This window comes from Pararge aegeria, chromosome 4, assembly GCF_905163445.1.
Source record: "Pararge aegeria chromosome 4, ilParAegt1.1, whole genome shotgun sequence".
Taxonomy (NCBI): domain Eukaryota; kingdom Metazoa; phylum Arthropoda; class Insecta; order Lepidoptera; family Nymphalidae; genus Pararge; species Pararge aegeria.
In genome coordinates this window covers 2,183,032-2,209,030 of record NC_053183.1, presented here as the reverse complement: position 1 = coordinate 2,209,030, position 25,999 = coordinate 2,183,032, and the positions used below count along the sequence as shown (strand labels likewise).

The 25,999-nt window shown below is 34.8% G+C and overlaps 2 protein-coding genes across 5 annotated transcripts in view; one reads left to right on the top strand and one right to left on the bottom strand.

Annotated features, from left to right (window-relative positions):
• Nucleotides 1-8,427, bottom strand: part of LOC120623297 (protein vav) — a 43,571-nt gene extending 35,144 nt beyond the window's left edge. The window contains exons 1-3 of the mRNA XM_039889246.1: nucleotides 8,143-8,427; nucleotides 4,951-5,126; nucleotides 1,680-1,739 (exon numbers count right to left, since the gene is read on the bottom strand). Of these exons, the coding sequence (XP_039745180.1) occupies nucleotides 1,680-1,739; nucleotides 4,951-5,126; nucleotides 8,143-8,361 (455 nt within the window). The 5' untranslated portion in view covers nucleotides 8,362-8,427. The remainder of the gene's footprint in view (nucleotides 1-1,679; nucleotides 1,740-4,950; nucleotides 5,127-8,142) is intronic.
• A 932-nt stretch (nucleotides 8,428-9,359) lies between these two features.
• Nucleotides 9,360-25,999, top strand: part of LOC120637668 (spectrin alpha chain) — a 58,648-nt gene continuing 42,008 nt past the window's right edge. For 3 of the 4 annotated variants that reach the window (XM_039909604.1, XM_039909603.1, XM_039909602.1), the window contains exons 1-13: nucleotides 9,360-9,485; nucleotides 12,113-12,206; nucleotides 14,173-14,346; nucleotides 15,595-15,861; nucleotides 16,392-16,580; nucleotides 17,067-17,255; nucleotides 18,478-18,648; nucleotides 18,934-19,101; nucleotides 19,772-20,011; nucleotides 20,940-21,128; nucleotides 22,244-22,352; nucleotides 23,551-23,730; nucleotides 25,677-25,861. In XM_039909604.1, coding sequence (XP_039765538.1) covers nucleotides 12,132-12,206; nucleotides 14,173-14,346; nucleotides 15,595-15,861; nucleotides 16,392-16,580; nucleotides 17,067-17,255; nucleotides 18,478-18,648; nucleotides 18,934-19,101; nucleotides 19,772-20,011; nucleotides 20,940-21,128; nucleotides 22,244-22,352; nucleotides 23,551-23,730; nucleotides 25,677-25,861 — 2,136 coding nt within the window. In that variant the 5' untranslated portion in view covers nucleotides 9,360-9,485; nucleotides 12,113-12,131. Of the gene's footprint in view, nucleotides 9,486-12,112; nucleotides 12,207-14,172; nucleotides 14,347-15,594; nucleotides 15,862-16,391; nucleotides 16,581-17,066; nucleotides 17,256-18,477; nucleotides 18,649-18,933; nucleotides 19,102-19,771; nucleotides 20,012-20,939; nucleotides 21,129-22,243; nucleotides 22,353-23,550; nucleotides 23,731-25,676; nucleotides 25,862-25,999 lie in introns of those variants that run through there. The other variant, XM_039909605.1, reaches the window with a different exon arrangement.

Genomic DNA, 25,999 nt, shown 5'->3' with positions numbered 1-25,999 from the left:
TCCACCTCAGGCGTATCGGAGGTGAACTTCACATAGCAGAGGTCCTCGTATATTTCCTCGACTCGATCCTCGCAGGCGACGCTGGGTATCGTGAATTGTATCCATGGCACCTCGTTTGCGTCCGTTTGTTCCTCGTACTCCACCACTTCATATGGCGGTGGTACCTCATTTGAGAGAGCCGCGCTATTATAAAGGCATTACATTTTAATTCGTATGAAAACGAATATACACCATCGTTTTGTTTTATGAATTCCTAGTACTTTATGTTATGACAAGTTTACCAATGGCACTATGCCATTTCCATTATTTGATTCTTCTATTAATGCCCGTTTTCACTAAACCTAGGAAACGCTTAAGCCGGATGCCTAATGATTTGTGTGATGCGTAGAGAAAAAGCGTTTCACCAACTCTTAGATGATAACTTACGTCGTTCGGCGCCATCTAAAGTTACAACACCGATTCGGCGGTGCGTGATGTTTATAGAATTCGTAAAATGACATTTAACAGATGAAAAAAAAACGTTTTTTTTAATAACCTTAAACCATAAGAATAATTAAAAACATGAAAATGCAAACACAAAATATGTTTGTAACAACAACTTGTGGTAAGAATCATAGAGAAGTTAGCACTCAGCCTACTGAATATGAAATTGATTGGTGAAAGGTAAATGCATACCTAAGAATCTTCTTTAATTAGGCGCTAGTTACTTAGGCATTGGCTTGTTCGTCGTTAGTGAAAACGGGCATAAGTATTGTCTGGAGAAGAGCGCTTAAAGCGATAAGACCATTCTTAACTTTGTAGTTTCATATTTCTTTTCTTTTTCTTTTATTTATGTGCAATTTTGTATATCAAAGCTATATTTAGTAGGTTCTCAATATAACTAGTAAAACAAGGAAACTCGATTGCGTACAATTATTGTAAAGGTGTTATGTACGCTAGGAGCGGGTTAGCTTTACTTTGTTTTTATGTCTTCCTAGTACAATTTAGCGCTTGGCTACGATGTTTGATGGTGGAATGTGACCTTGTAGGGTATTTACCTCCTCACATGGGACATGGATATTGTAAACTATAGCGTGGACTGGTTCACAACGTCATAAAATACTTTGGTGGAGTCTTGATCGAGAGACGCGCATCTCATACAGGTATTTCAACAGTTTCGCGACTTGGAACAATGTACCAACCAATTGACAATGGCGTGCGATTTTTTAACTCTCGACACGTCTCGCCGATCGACCACATCACCACTGATAACATAATGCAAGTCTGGAATATGATGGTTACTCCAAATAATTTTCAAGAGACATTTACAGAATTTTTTTGTCTTTACTTTGTCATAAGCATTTTCCATGGTCAGATTATTTATATAAGACGAATATTTCGTCATTTTCACTTAATACAATATTTATTCTCAGACAGTTAATTTTGATAATAAAAGCCATTTTGGAAATATTATTAAGTTGTATACATTTTTAACTGAATCTACTTTTTCCGTCAATTTTCTTAAGCTGTTATTTTATTATCTACCTATATTTGCGGCATCCCTACATAGGCTTTTCATCAACGCATAATAGAACTATTCGCAATGTATAAATTTCTTTCTATGAGTCAACGTCTGTATATATAATGCGCAATGTATCGTAAAAGAATAAATTAATATCAAAATTAGAAATATTACTTACACTGATTGCAAATCTTTGTAGATATCTTCTTCGGATTGTGTCCTTCTTGCGGAAAATGGCCTGCAAGAAAAAAAAATTATAAGTACTTTCTTTTTGTATTATTCTACTACAAGATATCCCGTGTCTGCTATCTCACCTGGTGGTAAGTTATTATGCATTCTAAGATGGTAAAGGGCTAACTTGTTAGAGAGCGTAGCACATAAAACCCATCGGTTTCTACACGACTTCGTAATGGACCGCTAAATCGCTTAACGGCACGTTAGACGTTTCTTAAAATAAAGTCAAAATACATGTCCTAGTTTCAGAATGTACTTTTAATGCATCAACGCGTACGATGGGATTCTTTATGACCGTCTAGAGTTTTCGTTGCCGTCCAGATAATAGTTTAAATAAAAAGCATTTCCAACCGCTCCCCACTTAATACATTATCATTCATCCCCTTACCTACCTAACCTACCCATTATGATCAGTCGTAAAAAGCCTATAACAGCCCACTGCTGGACTAATGGCCTCTCCCAACGGGAGGGTTTGCCCATAATCACCACTTGAGGTCGGTGATTAATTACCTATAGATAATGAGGGGTGATAGCCCAGGACTTCGATTTCACTTACGGGGAGGCGAGTACGAATCCCAGTTCGCACCTCTAACTTATCAATGTTAGGTGCGTTGAAGGAAAACATCGTGAAGAAACCTGCATACCTGAGTTCTCCATGATGTTCTCAAAGGTGTATGAAGTCCACCTATCCGCACTGGGCCAGCGTGGTGGACTACGGCCTTAACCCTTTCTCTTTGTTGGAGGAGACCCGTGCTGTTATGTGTTAGTTATGATGAATGTATGAATGAATGAATGAATGAATACACTTTTATTGTACACCACAGAGAAAATTTACAGAGATACAAATACAACAGCACAATAAGGTAGAACGTACAATTTGGCGGCCTTATCGCTAAATAGCGATCTCTTCCAGGCAACAAAAGGCATACAAGAAAATGTTATAAGAAATAAGTAGGTGGTACAACAAAAAAAATTAAATATTAGGACGTAAAACTAAATTTACATAAAAAAAAACATAAAACATAGTAAAACATACTAAACATAACATATTAAAGATATGTGCAAAAATATAAAATATATTCCATACATATATACAAACATATAAACATACAAATACGCTACTATAAATACATAATTAAAACAAAAAATTAAAAAAAAATATAAAATAAAAAAATTAATAAAATAAAAGAACCCGCAAAAATATGTATCATTCCCATGAATGCCCGGCCGATACAGACAAGTAGTGATCTTTCACTTGTTTCTTAAAAATGTCTATCGTTTGCGCCTCACGAATCTCGAACGGCAGGGCGTTCCAAAGTGTAACGGCCTGAACCGTAAAGGATTTGTGGAAAAAAGAGGACTTATGACCAGGCAAGGCAGGATGAACTTACCTATACGTAAAATGATTACTCCTAAATTATAGAACCCGTTATTTTTCTAGTTACAAAAAAAGCTCTCGATGGCCCCAAAACAAATCAGTAATTTTGATCAAGCCGAATTTTTTTCAACCGGTACCAACAATTATAAAGTGAACTTTACCAAATTGTCTCTATTATCTGGTATTTCAGGCTTCAGACACTTTACTTTCCGCTATTACATAGAAAAATATATAAATAAATCGAATAGCAGCCTAGCACAGGGAATCTAGGTTAACGTTTAAAATTTTGCGATCTCACACTAACATATAATACCTACCCACTAAATTCTTCCACCATGTCATCATAATTAATTAATTTAAACCGCCGATTACAAATCGGCGCGTGCGGACTTAGTGTGTCATGTTGCATAATTAAACTTATTCGCTAGTCAGGTAACAAGTGAATGATCACTGCGAAGGCCTCTTTCCTCAATTATATCAAAGAATTTAGAGGTTAATATACCTCAATGATTTTTAAACAGGTAATTAAAAAAAATATATAACCAACTATTTAACTTGCTTATTGCGGCAAGTTGCACTCCCTTGCAGCTTCGGACGTAACGTAACAAAACCGAGTAACTGGAGAATAATTGTTTGGGTTCGGGCTTTCTGACAATTCTCAGATCCCAGCCCGGAGTAAGGAAAGTACGTTAATTCGTCGGTCTCGGTTATTATCTCGTGACCAAAAACTAGAAATTCGAACGAGAAACAACGCTTCAATCTAACCTATGAAATCGTCGATTTTCATTCCCGCCAGTTCGACCGGATTCAGTCTTGTTCCAATTCAAAACTGTTAAAAATAAATGTGAATGCAGCCTTTCTAATAATAAATATCGATTCAAATGCAAATTCTAAAATTCTAAAGTGTTTTATTCATGTAGACTTTATTACAGGCACTTATGAAGCGTTCATACATTTAACATGTTACACTAATGTTAGTGATGGTGATAACTGCATTCGTTAACTTAAAACTAAAGCTAGGAGGGTTCCAAACGCGCCCTGGTCAAAGAAGAGCCCACAACAAACTTAGCCAGGTTTTTTTTCACTCTATCTAGTATTATAATACGATTGTTTTGTAATAGCTTATTTATTTTAGTAAATCTTATTTCCAGAACCTGGCTACATAAATGAATGAATGAATGAATGAATACACTTTTATTCTACACCAAAGAAAAAAAGTAGTTACAGAGATATTTAAATACATATCAAGAGAGTATAATTTGGTGGCCTTATCGCTACATAGCGATTTATTCCAGGCAACCGATGGCGTAAAAGGAAAAAAAACATAATAATAATATGCTCGTGATAAAAACCTACAAAATCCAACAAGAAACAAAGCTTCAATCTAACTTTAATGAAAACGTCTACACCAATTTTCATTCTCGCCAGTTCGACCAGACTCAGTTTTGTTCCAATTTAAAATTGTTAAAAATAAATGTGCATTCAGCCTTTCCGATAATAAATATCGATTGCATTAAAATAGCTTATTTATTTCGGTATGTGCTAAAACACCTCACTAGCTATATGATTAACTAACATGAAAACGGTGAAGCTAAAATCGTGACGAAAACCTGCATGCCTAAAAATTCACCAAAACGTGTGCAAAACCATTCTTCACTATTCGGTTCTAAATAAAAATTATATATTATACAATGAATATTGATCATTATTAAATTCTCGCATTTTAGTTTATTGTAATCAATGTGTGTGGTTGAAAATAACAAATCCACCGAAAAGAGCAGATTGACATTTCGTTCTAATAATTAAGCTCAGAATTAAATAGGGGATAAATACTTACTGTATATTTTTAGCCAACGCTTTCGGACTCTGGCTGAGCTTGGCCAACGTACACAGCACTCGGTGGAAGTTGGACAAGTCGAACAGCATTGAGGGATCAAACAGATCAGTCTCCCGCAGCTCGAACACCTCGTGGCAAGCGCGGAGGAACACTTTTATGTTCCTCATGCATAGAAACTGTAAGGACAACATCGTTTGTACAATTTTGACGAACTAACAGATGAAATGGTGTGCACTGTGGTCTTAGAAGTGGGAGGTACTCAGTGCAAACGCAAAGCAATGTTTTAATTAATAATTTCAGATTTTCTTTGGTCTGGTGTAATCTGGTGGGATGCAATCATGACTAGTCTGGAACTATCACTTTAACTTAGTGATGGTTCCAGAAACAAACTATAGGCATGGGATTAATAAAACTGCCATACCCCTCACAGGTTAGCCTGCTACAATTTTAAAGATAGAGACCTCTATGACAAGTTCACACACACACACAACACTCAACAAGAAAAAAAACAAATGCACACCTTTTAAGTACTATTGAAAGGTACATAAGTATATTTCATAAGGACAACACCCTGTGAAAAATTTAAATCAAAAGAAGCATATTTATTTTTCCATACAAAGTAATTTAAAACATTCTAAGTGTTTACTTATGAAACCCTATTGAAGATAAAAGACCGACACATGCATAGTACCTACGCTATGCAACGCGTACCTAATAAAGTAAAAGGAGTCACTTGATTTTACTTTTGCATGTGGCATTAGGGCTGTATCTGATTTTTTCAGTAAAAACTATGGCAATGGTTTACTCAAAAACTATTAGCATTTCAAGTCCACAGATAAGTCTCAAAGACAGTAAGTAATGTACCTCTAAAGCCTCGGAAGTATTATATCGGTTTTCATTTACATGTTGCATATAAAACAATAGTTATCAAATATTAATACATCCGAGTTTGGTTCAAATGAGAATGGGTTGAATGTTTCAGGCTAATATCTAATGGAATAACCACTAAAACTTTTTACTATAATTCAGTATGACAAAATAATAGTACTATAAGAACTTTTCTCCATAACCATAACAAAATAATTAGCCCAAGTTGTAATCTTTAATAGCTATCATCGTTTCAGAATATTTCTTATATGCCGTAGACTGCAGTGTTTACTAAGATTTAAGAGTAAAATGTTTTAATGTATAAGCTAGGCTCATAATTGGTCAGTTCAAATAAACATTACTACTAGCTACTACTAAGTGCTGCTCATTGTCAATAATCTATAGACTATAACTATTATTTTAACCAATTAACTAAACAATCAAGTCACCAAATCTGTAGTCTACAAATTATAAAGTTACATATTAAAATAGTACTGACTGAATCTCTTTGTGTCCTACATCGCCCTTTTGGGGCAAAGGGCAGACACAGCACTTCACCATTGCGACCTGTCTGTGGCCACATGCTTAACTTTACTCCAGGTAAGGCCAATCTTCTGCGCCTCTGCTATGGTGGCGCAGAAGATTGGCCTTAACCTTACTGACTGGATACTAGTTTTAAAATGGGACATTTCAAATCCTGATAAATTGGAACTCTTATTTTAAAGGAGACCCTGATTTAATTCAGTGTGACTTGTGAATCTCTCTTATTAACTCTGGCTAATGTGGCCCTCATCGTGTTAGTTTTGAGATGGATATATCATTTATCAGATATAATCATAACCAGCTCACAACCATAGAAGAAAATATGTACAACGTTTCAAAAGTATCTATATATGTGTATTAAGAAACTTTGATCTATATAAATAGCAGAGTTCCAAAAACTCCCAATAAAAAGATAAAGACCACTATTAAAAAGATAACAAACTCTACGCTAACATAAATATGGTACAAAGTAGTTCATTCATTAGTTTCCTATGTAGATAATAATAAAAGGCAGCTTCAAAGCATTTGATACAAACATCAATGAGGTCCTGACCGTTCATACACGCATGCATAATTAATATCACATGAATGGGTGGCTAACTGTACATGTTGATATTAAATCAATGACTTGGGAACATCCTCTCTTTTATATTAAGGTGTTATATAGTATTATTATTCAAAACTAGCTGATACCTGCAACTTTGTCTGTGTTTTTTAATATACTGAAATAAATTATATCTTAGGTCCATCCAGTGGCGTGCATAGAGGGTATGCAGATGATATAAAATTGAGAAAATCCCTAGTATGAGTTATAAATACTTAAGGGTAGGCTTTTTATAACTTCTACAATGCCTTTAGTATGCCTATCCTATGCCTATAATATATATTAGTTTTTTATAACTTGTAATGGAGATATTCTTCATTTTATATCATCTGCATACCCTGGCCACTAGGTCCATTTCAAGGATTCAATCTACATGTATGCTAAATATCAAGGAGATTGATTCAACAGCTGCATAATATTAGCAGAAATAATATTTTCATTTTGTCTTTTATAAAAACTACATCCTGAAAATAACAAACACAAAAAACGAGTTATCCAATTTGGTGCAGTTGCTTGAAAGTAATTAATGTACTAAAACATACATTTTGGCTAATTCATTTTATTTATTTAGAAGAAGAAGATAGATAAGCAAACAAATTTGTTATTCAAGATGCATCACAAGAGTATAATGATAACTTTTCAATCCTCCTCAAATCTAGTATGAATTGCAAATATTGGTTTAATTCATCAGGTAATTTATTCTGTAGGTTACTCAGATAACTATATTCAGTTGGAAATATCGAGCTACTAGTATAGAATTGTTATGGCAATTCAATAAACCCATACTACAACTTGATTACTGGTGTAGTAATCCAATCCGTGTAGTAATAAGGAAATCATATTGAAAACTTAATTATTAAAGAGTTATGAACATAAGTGTAATTATTGTACGTTAAAAACATAAACATTACATTGGCACAATACATAACTTATAACATTGCATTACGCTATAGCAACAAATTTATTTATTGATACAAAGATATGATATAGATGGACTATTATATACTATGCTATTCTATTGTTTCTCCATAGCATATACCCAGGCTTATATCAGAAAAATTAATAGTATATTTTGTGGGGAAAAGAAGGCACATTACAATTTTTTCACTCGAATACATATTAATATGAACACCTAAACTGTAATTGGAACGAAGGTCGCCGAAATTTGCACCTCATACCTGTGCCATCTGGGGACGCTGGTTCACGTCCTTCATATCTATACATCCCGGCTGCAACACGTTCAGCAAGCTGCAGAGAAGCACACCGTCCCGGAGGGTATACGCTAAGTCGTGTGTAGTACTCGTCGGCCAATTCGCTTTATGATCGGGCCTCAGCAAACTGCACCTCGTAAGCCAGGACGCGCACTCACGCCAAAGGTCCTCGCCGCTAGTCGCCATGATTCATTCGCACTCACGCAACACTGCACATCGATAGTTCTCTCACAAAGCTCTGCTTTTTAATAATTAACAAGGGTTAATTGATAATTGACATACAAATTGATACAACAAACATCGGAGAGCCATAGCAGAACAAGTATTTTTTGACAACTAAATTTTAGTGTTGGCACTCGTAAAATATAATATAATCTTATTTTTTTTAAACGTCCTAACTTATCTGGAAACTAGGTCTTTTGATTCATCTATTCTATATTTATAATAGAAAGTGGTGTTAGTTACACCATTTATAACTTCAGAACGGATGGACCTATTTTCATTATTTTTAATTAGTTTGATTCCTGTGAGTCCGGAATAGGATAATAAGTATTAAAATATAATATTTATCAAAAAAAAAATTTAAATCAAAACACATGTAGCCGTTCATTAGTAATAAAACATTTCATATATGTATGTATATATCACATACCAGCGCACGTCATGTTGTCTATAAACGTTGAAAGGTTGATATGACCGTTGAAGAGTTACAATAATCCGGAGTAGGTAAGTACGTATTGTACTTTACAAAGACATTGTGATGTAAAAAATATTAAGGCGAAATGAAATTCGCGGGGAAAGCTAGACAATCAATATATGTCATAAAACTTATTTATAAATCATATGAAAGAGCATGATGGATGAAGACGGAAAGAAATCAATGGAAGGTCTACAAAGCTCAAACCTTTCTTGTATACAGATTTCATAAATAAAACGTTTCTTCAAATTAAACAAATAATCTTTTAGACAGATCCTCACTTGGCGTATAGTATTTAGAATAGCAATATTTATATATTTAGTCAAATCAAATAATGTATTAACAAATAGTTATTTTGAATACGCCAGCCCGAACCGTACCAGTTTTAACCTACTGACGCGATAGTAACATAGCAGTTTAAAAATTGAATTGCTTAAATTACTGGCAACACAACCTATTTATTTTATGGATATTCTGGCATCTACTAAGTGGTAACATTGACGAAAGAGGATTGATGTGAGATGTGTATCGAACGAAAGATTTTTCTTGGAAACTTGTAAAAAGTGCTTGAGAAACATAATTTAGAAGTATTAGTGCATCATTAACATTGCTGGTAAGTGTAGAACTTTCATTTTATATGATTGAGATCACTAAATCAATAAGCCGAATATACTATCTAATCTGACACACCCATTTGCGGTCGAATTCCTCCGTCTACACGGTAAATCTTTCTCTGAATCATACGTGTTATATTAGATTAATTAGTGTATCGATTTAGTATAACATCTACATTATTGTTGTACCCAATAATACTTCTGCGGATATCTAAATATAAAGTTTACCGTTATCCTTAGAGGTTTATTTTGGACCATTACGTCATTGTTAGGAAGGATGTATAGGTATGTAGACTGGAGACCGGGGTCAGCGATGCACGTCGAATGGTCGCGTTGTCACTAAGTAATCTTAAAATCTAGATCAACGCCGCTAACGCCCTTACTTTCACGGTGTTCTAATCCCTTGTGACTGTGCTGCATTTGTTAGTACTGCATTGCTGTTTAAATTATTGATTAGTGTCTTTCAGTCTATATCATCAAGGGAACTCGATCAGTTCAGAGATTAAAGTAACTGTATTATTGCTATAACAATTGATAGTAACACAATACCTTTATTATTTAAAATAATAGTTACTTTATTGGAGAGAAAACACACATAATTTATAATTGATAATTACGATTTGTCATACATTTTATGGAGGAAGTTTAGTAACTAAATTATTTTTATATTTTTAAATTATTCTTTATAAAAAAAATTCTTAAATTGTTACACTTCAGATTAATAAAATGCATAGTACCTTAAATCCTTTTATCTATGCTTATTAAGTTTAAATGACTACTTATAATATTTATATCTGTTATATAATCATACAATAACTATATTTATTAGTATAAAGTGTAATAAAGTAATAAACATTTCTTTATTACACTTTATACTTATTTCTACTTTATACTTTATTCAACATAATGTATTCAACTTTAGAATTATACAAGAATTTAGAGTAACACAACAAGTTAGAGTTGAACATAACATTTGTCAGAGTTGTGTAATTGCATTAACTCTATTTATTGCATAGGTATAAAATAACATTTTATCCTGAACAGAGGTATGAAATAGCTTACAGTAATTTGTTACACTCTCCCTTTTTAAAGGTACGCTTAGTTGAAGTGTGACAAAAAACTGAATAACTATTCTGTTGTTATGTTAGTCCACGTTAATTTGTAAGGCCTTGAGATTACAAACTGTATCTAGAGAATTATAAAATTAAATATGAGGGTAATTTCATAACCACTATGTCATAAAGCATGTGCTGCTAAAAGCTGGAAAATAGTTAAAAGGTAGCCAAGCCTTGTTTAAAAAGAGCTTTGCTAAAGAATCTAGATAGATTTGGGGTAAATAGAAGATAGTTAAAAATAAATCTTTGGTAGTTTAAAAATTCACAGATTGCACTAAAATCATAATAATTAGCATAGCAACAAACAGCAACCATAAATGAGTATTGTATACTTTACAATGCATGCTTTGATGTATCTTTATATTGCTGATTAGCTTAATGTGATGAATCATACACAAGGTTGTGTGGTTACATCACATAGTGATGTCAAGTATGGAGTGACCTTATACATTCAACCAATTGACTTGTTTTTCTTTTATATTTAACTAAATTTGACGGCCGATGGGCGCAGTTTGCAGCAACCCTGCTTTCTGAGTCCAAGGCTGTGGGTTCGATTCCCACTACTGGAAAATGTTTGTGTGATGAGCATGAATGTTTTTCCGTGTCTGGGTGTTAATATGTATTATTCTGAGTATTTATATATATAATTAATAAAAATATTCATCAGGCATCTTAGTACCCATAACACAAGCTACGCTTACTTTGGGGCTAGATGGCGATGTGTGTATTGTTGTAGTATATTTATATTTATTTATTATTATTATTAAAAAATGGCAGTTTTTTCATATAAAATTTAACATCAGTGTTAGATCATAATCTTCAGAAAAGAGTAATGTGTTTGTGTCAAACTTTGCAGTAAAGCTTTTATTTTATAAGCAAATAAGTTGTTCAAAGTACTTATTTAAAAAAAAATATGAAGCTATTATTATGGTATAGTTTTATATAAAAGATAAGATGTGATATTGTCTATAAAATATTAATTATTTTATAGAATGAACACTACATTATTTCTATAAAGAACAAACATTTTCTTTAAAGAAGAAAAAAAGATCCATTTTAGTAACAGCTGCAAAGAAACAGGATGTTACATTCCTAATTGAGGAAGGAACCACACCCACATATTTCACTCAATCAGGTCATGTACATACTCTAGTCACCCCAGTGAATTTTTATGGCTTCACATTTCAACAAGGTGTTATGTAACTAGGAATTAAAAAAAAGTAGCTCAGTAAAAACTTTCAATTTACCATAATGCTTTAATACTTTTACTTACATTTTAAACCAAATTCCCTCAAAAAGGAGGAGGTTATCAATTTGGATGTTTATTTCGTTTTATGTATGTTCAGCTTAACTCTGTAAATATATTTTATTGTTCCGAAACTTTTCGAAATATGGTTCATAATTTTTCTTGTTATTTATTTTTCATCTTCACCATATTCTGTTTTTCATGACTTCATGATGATTACAACATGATTGTTAGGAGGATATCATATTTTGAATAATTGTTGTAGATAACAAGACGCACCTAACATGGAGCAGATACCACCACCAAAGGAGGTGAAAATCCTTGAGACGGCAGAGGATATTCAAGAGCGACGTGAACAGGTGTGTAAATTTTTATAATTTTTAATAGTGTTTTACCTAGTGTTATATAAAAATTATGAAAATGCAATGTGTCATCTCTTGTTTCAAAACGTGTCTTATTGTAATATGGACCTTTGAAAAAGTAGATCGAAACTGCAACTTTTCCTACTATATGACGCTACAGTCGCTATAAGACTGATGTGAAAGGCATATATATTCCTAAGGTAGTTCTTGACCTACCACTACATACATTTAAAAAATGATTAAAATCACATCTAATACAGCAAGGTATACATTTGATGAATTGCTTTATGACAAGGTAGAGTGGAAGCAGCCAGCCTCGCTCTCATCTCCCGCAAGATAGAAAAATGATTGTAAATGTTGATGTTGGAAAAGAGCAACTCAGTTTCTTGCGGGCTCTTCTCGGTAGAATCTGCTTTTCGAACTGGTGATAAATGAATTTGAATTTATACTAATGTCGGCACCGACGGTAGGAGAGCCGTAGCTTAATTGGAGAAAGCGCTCAGACCGCGATTGCCAGAGAGTCGCGGGTCCAAATTCTGTCGGTCCCGAAAAATTTCTTGTATTGTTATTTTAAATTTATAAAACAGGTGTGTAAAGATAAGCACATTATGTGTACCCTAAAAACAGCAAACTTTCCAAAATTACCCGCAATTTCGAGTGTGAAATTTGGAAACATAGTAGTCAACTCTAGGCATGAAGTATATTAACCTTATGACCATTGTATTAGTAAATTAGTAACATGACCATTTGTATAAAGCAATATATTATTTTTATATTTTTATGTAACACCAATGCACTTAGTATGTACTTGTTATTGTTGAAAAAAATATGTCAATGCTTGTTACTAAACAATTAATAAGTGCCTTACATTATAGCTAAATCTATAAGTTTAGTATATGTTATAAATAAAGCCACCTTATTGGTACAAAATAATGTTGATTTGATTAGTCTTGTCATTAAGGTCAAAGGTAAACGACTGTTGTCTTTTTAATTTGGCTGTTAACTTGTTACTGTTTTTTACTAAATAGGATTTGCATTTTGCTTTAACTCTAATCCTTTTATAAGCCCTGTATTAAATATAAGTGCATAGTTCGATCTGAAGTAGCAACTATGCAATTGGCGCAGGTACAGATAGTGGCCATGTTGCAGCTGAGATCCTTTTTAGAGTTCCGCATCCAAAGGGTAAAAAGGGACAATTAATACCTCTGTCTCTGTCAGTCCGTAACCGCGTTAGTTTTCACAGATGAAGTATTTCTATTGCCGCTATAACAACAAATACTCAAAAGTAGAACAAAATAATTATTTAATGGGGGAGCCCCATTAAATAATTATTTTGTATACGACGCACATGATTTTTTTGCCGTCCTTATACAACGTGTAACCGAATTACGAAATAATATTGAAGGATGCCTAAGTATATAATATTTCTTAAGGAATCACCCTGTAAAATAGTACGTCAAAAGAAGGATATTTATTTTTCCATACAAACGGATTCGCAAGATTCGCTGAATCTTTAGTAAAAAATAAGGCAGTAATTTACTTAAAAACTATTAGGTTTTCGGTTTCACAGATAAGTCTCAGAGACAGTACATAATGAACCTCTAAAGCCTGTGAAGTATTATTTCGGTTTTCATTTACACGTTATATAGATAATGGTACGGTACCCTTATTTAGCCGGGTTTTTTTTGTACTTGTTATGCAATTACTGTCTCTACAAAGGATCGTGATGGATATATTTGATTTTTATGGCCAAAAATTCGCAATATCAGCCCGGCGTAAAAATGCCTTTGAGAGCACATTATCCCATCGGTTCTGATTATTATCTATAATGTGTCGTCTGTATTATCTATAAAAAAATCATGTTGAATTGTTGCTCAGTCCAAACACACTTGTGCATTTATAATATTAGTAGGGATGCAATTCAATACAATTGCATATAAGTAATTCGTCATGTTTATTACAGGTGCTTAACCGCTATGAGGACTTCAAGCAAGAGGCGCGTGCTAAGCGCGAGAAGCTCGAGGACTCCCGTCGCTTCCAGTACTTCAAGCGCGACGCTGACGAACTCGAATCCTGGATCCAGGAGAAGCTCCAGGCAGCCAGTGATGAGAGCTACAAAGATCCCACTAACCTGCAGGTATGATCAGACCAAATATTAGGAGACTGTTATGTGATTTGTAAAAAAAACTAAAAAGATTCAAATCCTGACACAGTGGCATTCTACCAGTAGTTTGACCTTTTTTGAATAGACGCCACCAACACAGCACAGGTACTCTCAGTACACTGTGACGCTAAGAAACTGTGACGAATAAAATACTTTTTTGACCAACTGAGGCTCATTAACATATTTAAAACGAATGTTAGTATATCTTAATCTACATAAAAATATGCTCATATTCATTCACATGGACTAAGCAAGGTGATACAATTTACCTTAATTTTGTGTTTATTAAGTCCCTTCTCATTTCTTTAAAAAGGAAAACATAAAATAACTGCAATTGCATTCCCGACTCCCGTTCTCAAGAGTCAGTCAAAATAGCTCAAATAATTTAAAAACATAACTTTTATAGTGTCTGTAAAAAATATTACACCAATAAAATAACTAAATTTTTACTTAAAACTTACTTAAACTACAACTTATTTGAAATCACTATTTACTACTGCCCTTATCCTGAGTACAAGACCTGTGCACTCTTAATCGAAGATCAGTTTCTATTCTATAAATAAGATGACAGAATTTGCAATTCAAAAATGAGCAAGCTTAAGTCTATTTTCCTTTGACTTTATAGTGTTTCGATACTCGAAAGCGTCGCCACGTTTGCGTAAAGTATTAAAAAATACAGATCCACAATAGGCGTGATGACAGTAAATGACAAACGTATTTTTATTTATTATATTCGAAGTGAGATTGGTAGTTATTTTCAATAAATATAATTGCAAAATCTACCGATTCGCCATGACAGTTGAAACGCCGAATTTAAAATGATGATGTCACTTTTACATAATCATAGTTTTGTGCCTCTTGATTTTCGAAAATCTGCGTGTATCAACTATTTTCATCAGTTGCCAAGTTATTTGTTATCAATAATATCAGAAATATATATATATATATCTATCAGATATATATCAGAATCAGAATCTATCAATATATATATCAGAATTAATTTTTATTGAATTCTTTCTGAATCTCTAATTTGCTGCTGACGTCACGAGTACGGCCATGACACCCGGCGAGCGTTTTCGCAGGAAATCATTTCTTTAAATATATTGCAATTTTTGGATATAGTATATACCTCCAAACATCATAGTGCAGTTATTCTTAATTAGTCATCATGCCTATTCATATTGAAGGTATTAACTGATATGTTATGTTTGTTGAAATCAGGCAAAGATACAAAAGCACCAAGCCTTCGAGGCCGAAGTTGCGGCGCACTCCAACGCGATCGTGGTACTGGACAACACCGGCAGCGAGATGATCTCGGCCGGCCACTTCGCCTCTGAGACCATCCGGAAGAGGCTGGACGAATTACACAGACTGTGGGAGTTGCTCCTCTCGAGACTCGCAGAGAAGGGCATGAAGTTACAGCAGGCGTTGGTGCTGGTACAGTTCCTGCGCCACTGCGACGAAGTTATGTTCTGGATTCATGATAAGGTACAGTTATTTATTCATACAGAGCATTATATACAATGTGTAAATGAAAACCTCAATAATTCTTCACAGACTTTAGTGGTACATTGTGTACTGTCTCTGAAAATCATCTGAACCGAAAACCTAATAGGTTTTGAGAAAACCACTGCCATAACTTTCAATAAAGGAAATCAGATACAGCCCTAACATCACATGCAAAATTAAAATCAAGTGAGTCCTGTCACTTTATAGCGTAGGTACTATGCATGTGTGTCTTTTATCTTCAATAGGATTGTCATAAGTAAACACTTATAATGTTTTGAATCTGTTTGTATGGAAAAATTAATATGCTTCTTTTGATTTAATGTTTTTACTTATGCATCTTTGAACATTATTTCTTATTATAGCTTAGAAAAGTTAGAGGAGCTTGGTGGGAATCGATCCGGCGCCCCGAAAGTGAAACCGAAGTCCTAACTACTCCGCTCGAACACACCTAGTAAATAACGCGCATTAACCATATCGCGATCGTTATTAAAATTGCTTTTGTTTAACAGGAAACATTCGTATGCGCCGACGAGTTCGGCTCAGACCTGGAACACGTTGAAGTACTGCAGCGCAAGTTCGATGAATTCCAAAAGGACATGGCGGCCCAGGAATACCGCGTCACCGAAGTTAACCAGCTGGCTGAGAGACTCGTGCTCGAGGGACATCCCGAGCGAGAGACCATCGTTAAGAGAAAAGACGTAAGTGTCAGTTGTATAGAATCGGGCATCCTTTCTAATTATATGATATCTACGACCAACAATAACACTATGAATTTTAACCGCCTCTTTCGGGCCAACTTGATCTTATTTTGTAGGGGTTGATTTTTGGATATGTTAACTTTGATACCCTAGCCTAGCTAGCTAGACTAGAAGTTCCAAAACATTTTTCTCGTAGATAACTTTAAAAATTTGCTGGTTTCGATTGATTCCCCTGTTGTTATATTTCTACCATCTGGACCGCTTTAGAACTAGAAACCAACAATAACCCTATTTTTCAGTGGTTTCGTTAGTCCCTTACCCTTTAAGAATTTGAAGGAGTTGCGAAAAAATATGTGCCATTTTGTGGAGGCGGCCATCTTCGACAGATTTTCATCAAACATAGCTAAGAACACTCTAACACCATGTAGGTTGAACCCAAAAATCAACGCTGGTTTGCACTACCACTAATCGTGACAACTTTGGCAGGAGCTCAACGAAGCGTGGCAGCGTCTTCGCCAGATGGCGTTGATGCGCCAGGAACGCCTGTTCGGCGCGCACGAGATCCAGCGGTTCAACCGCGATGCTGACGAGACCATCGCCTGGATCTCCGAAAAGGACGTCGTACTGGGCTCCGATGATTATGGCCGCGACCTCGCCACCGTTCAGACGCTGCAGGTACGTACTTGAATTTAATATCATAATATTCTAATTCCAAAAAACTTTATTCATGTTGGCGTTGATAGGCGTCTTTACCTATGGCGCAGTGTGTGCACTCGCCCCTTTCAATAGACTCTCCATACATAATAATCGATCAGCTGATCGAATGATGAAAGTCTTTTTTTCTTAACATTGACATAACGTTTACAGACGCTTGCTGGAGGACCCTAGGGTAATAATTGCATTCGGGCGTTACATGGGCTAGAGATAATTCTGCACGCTGGCATTTCACAGCGAGAGATAAAGGCTTTATTTATTTTTATTCCACAGCATAAATATAACGAAGGCCGAGGTGGCACCTCATTATCGTGGGCGAGTTCTTCTTCTTGATCCGATTGCATAGTTATGGGTACTCGGGCAAATAAACGCGAGAAGCTAATCACATGATTTATTGCACACAATATTTACACTTCGAATAATAATTAACACACTGTAGTTCACACAGATATCACTTTTAAACACTTTGTAAATAGCACTATGTAGCGAACGATGGGTTTGGCGCGGCGGTGTGACTAGAGACCATGCTCCACTAAGCTCTCAACAACAACTGTCCACCGGGCACCAGCCCTACTCTAAACAAATCGTCAACCCCCGCCACACCAACCCTAATTTGAATGTCAAACTCAACCGAACGATTGACCTCGAATGTGCAAGTGATGTGAGTGATTTAATTTGAATGTCGAAGTCAATTGAGCGATTGAATAAACTAGAACGAACAATACCTGAGTTCGCACATAGACGGCGCTTCACAATTTTGTGTAGCACAACTATTTTATAACAGATGGCGTTCTAAATAATAATCACTTTAATTTTAATCTCCGACAAATATATAAAAAAAAAACCTCAAAGCCTGCATTGATCTCAATAGCATGCAGCATCCTGGAGGGACAAAATATACTTTTGTCCCGGATAGGCATCCGTAAAATGTATCTGTGGGAAGTAAAAAACAAATGATAATTTTTTTTGTTTGTTTTGTGTATGCATCAATCAATGCCTCCTCGTTATAAAAAAAAAAAAAAAAGGAAATATATATTAAAAAGAATCACAATTCAGAATATACATGAAATAAAGTTGTAACATAAAAAATAAAAATTGTAGGCATGCGAAGGTGGCCTTATTGCTGCAGGCTATTAAGTGCCGGGTCCTCTAGTCCTATAATAATATTATTGTCTTCACGCAGCGTAAACACGAGGGCGTTGAGCGTGACCTAGCTGCCCTGGAAGACAAGGTGGCTACCCTCGACGGAGAGGCCGCGCGCCTGGCAGCCATCCACGCCGACCACGCGCCCGCCATCCACTCCAAGCGGGACGAGATCACGCAGGCATGGCAGAGACTTGTGCAGAAAGCTCAGGTAAGATTTACACGTAAATTGTAGATATTTTTTTAATTCACGTAACATAAAACTATTGTACACAAATCTGTTATATTTTTCTTTCTTGTCTATTAATGTAATCTTTTTGTTACATTTTTAGTGTTGAGTTTATTTTCAAAGCGTTGAGAAATACTTTTAATGCTTTTTTTTAAAATTTTGTTAAAACATACTTTACACTAAAAAGGACGATAATAAAAGAGTTTTTAGTCGTCTCGTACAACAATTTCACCCAACTGTCTATTTATGCAACTGTTTCTTTCACAGGAACGCCGCACCGAGCTGGAGTCGTCTTACGCGTTGCACCGTTTCCTGGCTGATTACCGCGACCTGATCTCCTGGATGAGCGACATTCGCGCGCTCATCGCGGCCGACGACCTCGCAAAAGACGTGCCCGGGGCGGAGGCTCTGCTCGAACGACACCAGGAGCATAAGGTAATACTACAGACTATATGTCAAGATAGTGAAATCGCTGCCGGGCTTTTAGCCCATCTTTTATTTTTGTCGCTGGGAAATATTGGAAAGAAAATGAGTAAAAATTCAACAAATGCAAAGTTTTTTGAAAATCTCTAAATATACTTGTTTATTTATTAATTTTTGCAATAAATAAAATATTAATAAATTTTCTGACGATTGCGACATTCTATAATATTCAAAGACAAGGTTATATTGCTTGTGCTGATCATACCTTCAATTTTCTACTTTCAATTATTATATTTATCAAATGAAAATATTTATAAAATGTGAAAGTGACATTAATGAATTTTAAATAAATATTATAAAATTAAATAGTAGAAAAGAAAGTTGTGTTAGTTACACCATTTATAACTCAAGAACAGCTGGAGCAATTTTTATGATATTTGATTTTTTGGATTCCTCTTAGACCGGAATAGGATAATAAGTACTAAAATATAACGTTATAAAAAAAAAAAAAATTTGCGCTACGAAGTTCGCCGGGACAGCTAGTATTAAATAAAATGGCGTAGTCCAAGGAACATTTTACTCTTTCTTTCATTATAAAAGTTTTACAGCAATCGCGCGTAGAGGTTACACGCAAACACTTTTTCTTGTCATTCCAACTAATTTTATATAAACTCGTTTTCAGGGTGAAATGGACGCGCGCGAAGACGTGATGAACGCATGCGTGGTCAGCGGACAGGCGTTGGTCGAGGGGGGACACCGCGGCTCGGCGGAGGTCCAGTCGGCGCTGGACACATTGCACCGCGACCGCGCGGCCCTGCACGCACTGTGGGAGCAGCGCCGCGTGCTCTACCTACAGTGCATGGACCTGCAGTTGTTCTACCGCGACACGGAACAAGCCGACGCCTGGATGCACAAGCAAGAGGTGAGTGCGCTTTTAGTTTTGTGAAAAATAAGGAAATTTAACGTTGGTGTAAATATATTTTTTTTTAATTATTCATTTACACCAACAACATACACGGTTTAACAAATAATCTTATTGAAAAACTATTTTTTTATACTAATACAATACAAATATTGCCATCTAGTCCCAAAGTACGCTTAGCTTGTGTTATGGATACTATGAGATGACTGATGAATAATGTTAATAAATACTTATAATATAGATTCATATAAGAATTCAGACACTGAAAAGCATTTTCCAGTTGTGAGAATTGAACTCCGGCCTTGAACTCAGAACGTAGGGTCGCTGCCCACTACGCCAATCGGCCGTCTCAACTTGTACTGTATGTTTGACAATTACAGCATGAATTTGCTGATCGTAAAATACATTGATATAAAGAAATCTTAAAGGTGGCCATTGTGGCAACATCAGAGTTTGAAAATAATCATAACCAAAAATAAATGTCTCACTATGTCTCATAAGTAAATATGTCACTTACGATGTGACAATGGTATAAGTTTGTTAGAACTCCGATTCAAATGAGACTATAAGGCAACCATCGGGCAATAATTTTGAACATTCACATATTATCCAAGTAGGAACCTGTAGTAGAAAGTAGGTAACTACATACTGTAAATCCTATAGCCATACTTAAGTCTGTGTAAATTAAAGAACAAAATTAATTGCGTAACAAGAACTTAAGACGTTGTTTTTTATAAAATATACAAAATAAGAATTATCTTAAAAATTTCTCAAGTTTATTTTGAATTACTCAGTTGGGACAATGGTTTAAATTTGTAAAGTTATCCTGGAATATATTTTCAAGCTGACATGTTAATACGTATATGTGTATTACATATATGTATATGTAATACACATATATGTATAATAAATCTATGATTTTTAACAGGCTTTCCTTGCCAACGAGGATGTAGGTGACTCTCTAGACTCAGTTGAAGCGTTGCTAAAGAAACACGAAGATTTCGAGAAGTCTCTGGCCGCCCAAGAGGAAAAGATCAAGGCTTTAGACGAGTTTGCTACGAAACTTATCGAAGGACAACATTATGCCGCAGATGATGTTGCACAGCGCAGAGAGATGGTAAGTTAAAATAATTTTTACATTTAATTAAGAACCTACAGCCATTATTGTATGCAAAAATAAAGAAATAAAATAATAATAATGTATTATATATACTACGACAATACACACATCGCTATCTAGCCCCAAAGTAAGCATAACTTGTGTTATGGGTACTAAGATTCCCGATGAATTCATGCTCATCACACAAACATTTTCCAGTAGTGGGAATCGAACCCACGGCCTTGGGCTCAGAAAGCAGGGTCGCTGCAAACTGCGCCAATTAACACTGCAACATTATTCAAATCAATCAAAATCAAATCAAATCGTTTATTTGCAGATTGGTATTACATTGTTAGTAGGTACACAAAACATAGGGACAAACAATCCGCCTTAGATGGCATGCAAAAAATATATATAATCGTACTACAATTATACAATAATAATACTATCTTAAATCAATCGATATTATTAAAATAAGAATAAAATTTAAGAGTGCTATTATTAAAATAAGAATAAAATCAAAAGTACAAATATTATTATTCATGTCAAATTATAATCACTGTAAATGTCAAACCTATAATATTGTGTCTGTTAAATATTCTTGGATGGTATAATAACATTTCCCAATAAGTAATTTTTTTATCTTATCTTTAAAATCTACAAGATTTATGTTTCTGTTGGCTAGTGACGCTGGCAATTTGTTGTATATTTTAGGCGCCATAATGAAAATACTATTCCCAAATAACGCTGTGGAATGTGGCTTATACAATAATTTATTTTTCCTGCGTTCGCTATCACATTATTGTATCCAAAACAGTGAAAACGCCCCGCGCTAGACTCACTTTTCACCCGCGGAATGTTGCTCTCAAACTTTTTCGCATTTTCTCATTTTATGGTAAACGATTGAAGCATTAGAGGTGAAATAATTACTTTTAACTGCTAAATGGTATGAAGTGACTAACCATTTGTTCGAGAAACCATTCTAAAGTGCAGTGACTTTTGATGCTTCAATATTATTCGTGTACACGGTTTCTGTATGTTCTTAATTCTGTGAATTTGTAGATGTAATAACAAAAATATCATAGAAGACATTAATAGGGAGAGAATAATTGATATATTTATATAATTTCTAGCTTCTCGAACGTCGCGCAGCTCTCCTAGAGAAGTCAAGCCAACGCCGCGCCCTTTTGGAAGACGCTTACAAATATCAGCAGTTTGAACGTGACTGTGACGAGACCAAAGGTAAGCACAAGAGAACAGAACAGAGTTACGTTTTGGAGAATGTAGGCGCGCATACATCTAACATTTATAATACCAAAGAAAAAAGTCATATTTTTTAACATTCTAAATATTTTACTGAAATCTCGTTACATAGCGCTGGATAAAATAGCAAACAAAACTGTTAAAAGAGTATGTTCTGTAGTGTATAAATAAATTTTTAAAGCTGTATGCGTCTTCAAAGTTTATAAAAGCACCTACCGCGTTTATCGTCTTCGTGGAACACTTGTAGCATTAAAACTATAATTATTATTATTGTATTGCGAAAAAGCTGTGTAATTTTCTTACAAGTGTGCAAGAACAAACCAGGCTTCGAACCTGGTTTTGAAGTAACGAATATTTATTTAGCTAACCAAAACGAATATTTATACAACGTGTAACTTAATTACGACATTCTGGGTGCATAAGTATATTTCATTTCATTTCAATCACCCTGTAAAATGTTAAATCAAAAGAAGCATATTTATTTTTCCATACAAAAAGTTTAAAGCATTTTAAGTGTTTACTTATGACAACCCTATTGAAGATAAAGGACCGGCACGTGCATAGTACCTAAGCTACGCGACGCGTACCTAATAAAGTGACGGCTTCTGGGCTGTATCTGATTCCTTTCAGTTAAAACTGGTTATAAAGGTTTTCTCAAAAACTATGAGCGTCTCAGTTTCACAGATCAGTCTCAGAGACGGTAAATAATTTACCTCTAAAGCCTCGGAAGTATTATTTCGGTTTTCATTTAAACTGAAATCGAAATAACCTAATAGGTTATTTCGTTTTCGTTGGAAAAGAACGATATATTAAAACCGATATTTTACCCACATGAATGAACAGGTTAAAGTACCGGAAAAATTCATATTCAAATTTAAAATTTCTTTATTTATGTAGTTCTATCACAGGCACTTATGAAACGTTCATACATATATGTTTACATATTTGTAAGAGGGGATGGTGATAACTTCGTTCGCCAATTTAAACCTAAAGCTACGAGGGTGGTTCCAAACACGCCGTGGTCTAACAAAATCCCACAACAAAATTAGCCGGGTAATTTTTTTTGTTATCACCATCTTACAGTAAATTAATATTAAGATATGAAGTTACAGCAATTCACTCAAATCATTTAAAATTAAGGAAATGATGACTTTCATAACCTTTACCCCGTTCTTAGGTTGGATCAACGAGAAGCTGAAGTTCGCCACTGACGACTCTTACTTGGACCCCACGAACTTGAATGGCAAAGTGCAGAAGCATGGCAACTTCGAGCAAGAGCTGCAGGCGAATAAACCGCGCGTCGACGAGATCAACGCTCTCGGCTCTAAGCTGCTTGAACAGGAGCATTTTGCTAGACGTAAGTGGTCTTGCTCACCGACATTCTAATATTATTTTGGTTTCTTTGGTAATCTTTAACCTATTGATGCCTATTGATATAGGGTTCGAAATAACAAAATTTGCCTACTTTCTTTTTTGTTTTCTTACTTCTCTATTCAAGGAAATGCGTATGAATATTTTTTTTATACGCGTTTGCGTGTAACCTTTACGCGAGATTGAAGTAAAACTTTTATTACTATTTATTGATGAAAGAGTAAAATGTTTATGGGACTCGGCCATTTAATTTTATATTCTATTTAAAATTCATTAATGTCACTTTCAGATTTTATAATTGTAATTTAAAATATTTTTTTTTAAAACTGTTCAATTTATATTATACAATTTATACTTTGCTATTCACAATTGATCCGTTTGAAAATATTGGAAATTTTCAAACGGATCAATTATGATATTTGCCACTAGCTGGCGTATAAGTCAAGAAGTCGTGGAGTATATGATATATACTTACGACCAATCCAAATTATGATTATTAAATAGAGGAAAGTACACAGACGTCTGACGTAAGCGTTACTTCCATCAGAATAAAAACTGGGTTACTCCCTAGTCGCGAATAATGAAGTATGAAAGTGTAATTAACTGAAGCTGAAGTCTACAATAAATGATTAATAAACAGAAATAATGCGAGAACAATCACCACACAAACCTCTTTATCCTTATGAAAAAAACCTTGACTCATGAGCGAACAGCAATCCTTTTATATTTTCAAATATTTTATTTATATAATATAAATTAAATACTTGATAATAAAAAGGAGATACAAGATGTACCATTTTTCGGTGTCTTTGTACTTGATCATAATGATAAATACTTTTTAGAGTAACATATTGCACCTTGGAACTTATATACCCTAACTTGTCTATGATTCTTGCCACCGCGTGTGATATTTTTGTGTGCATATTTTTCATTTTTCGTACAGATATTTGAAAAAAAATGTCCTTTCAATCTGCCCAGTGTTAGCTTACGAGTGCCCTAAACATGGTGTTTTGGTAACCGTCCGGTTTCGTAAATTTAGGTGGTGCCTAACATCATCAGTCATCATGAAGTTAGTGAAACGTTTTTTTCTTTATGCAACCACCCAAATCGTTAGGCACCTGGTTTAAGTGTTGTTTAGTGAAAACATTATGTAGGTCTCTCAGGCATGCCGGTTTCCTCGCGATTTATTTAAACACATAAATAGTTCCACAAAAAGAAGTAATATTTTTAATTTTTTTTTTGCATAAAGGTTTTTCAGTGTCTGGGTGTTTATATTTATATTCTAAGTGTTTATGTATATCATTCATAAAAATATTCATCAGTCATCTGAGTACCCATAACACAAGCTACGCTAACTTTGGGGCGAAATGGCGATGTGTGTATTTTGGTAGTATATTTATTAATTATTTATTTTAATTAAAAACGCACATAATTTAGACAAGTTAGAGGTGCGTGCTGGGATTCGAACTCGGCCCCCGGAAGGTGAAGTCGAGCTCCTACCCAACTGCGCTACCAATTAGCTTATCTATATATATATATAAGAGAGAAAGTGTGTGGGTATGTTCCGTATAGGCTCCGAAACGGCTGGACCGATTTCAATGAAACTTTCAGGGAATCTCCGTTGTTTGGTGACGATCGGAGCACTCCTATTTTTGAACTGTCAAACTGTCAAATACAGCTTTTATTTACTATGATGATATTCTATTGTTGGGTGTACATGGGTGTAGATAATGATCTTCACCCGCTCGAGAAGAGAATAGAAGAGAATTAATAAGCAGAGAAATATATGATTTAATATATTATGAGACTTAAAATAAAAATTTAATTATGTAAGTTTATTGTTTAAATAAAATAGAGCCAAATCTAGCCCTGCGAAGCGGGCTGGGTACGCTAGTTAAACTATAATTAAAATGTATATAATATTTTACACAGCTCAAATCGAGTCTCGCGTGGACGAACTGGGATCCCTCTGGGAGAGGCTGGTGCAAGCATCGGAGCTGAAGGGAAGCAAACTGCAAGAGGCGGCCGCGCAACAGCAATTCAACCGCGCTTCCGAGGACATTGAGCTGTGGCTGTCTGAAGTTGAAGGACAACTGCTCAGCGAGGATTACGGCAAGGTGATTCTTACATAGAAGCAGGCGTTACTTTGCAGAAATCCACGATATATTATGAAAATTAAGCTTAATTTTCTATAGTCCGCGAAAATCAAGAGAATCTGTATGGTGTTATTTATAATTTCTTCTATCCTTATACTC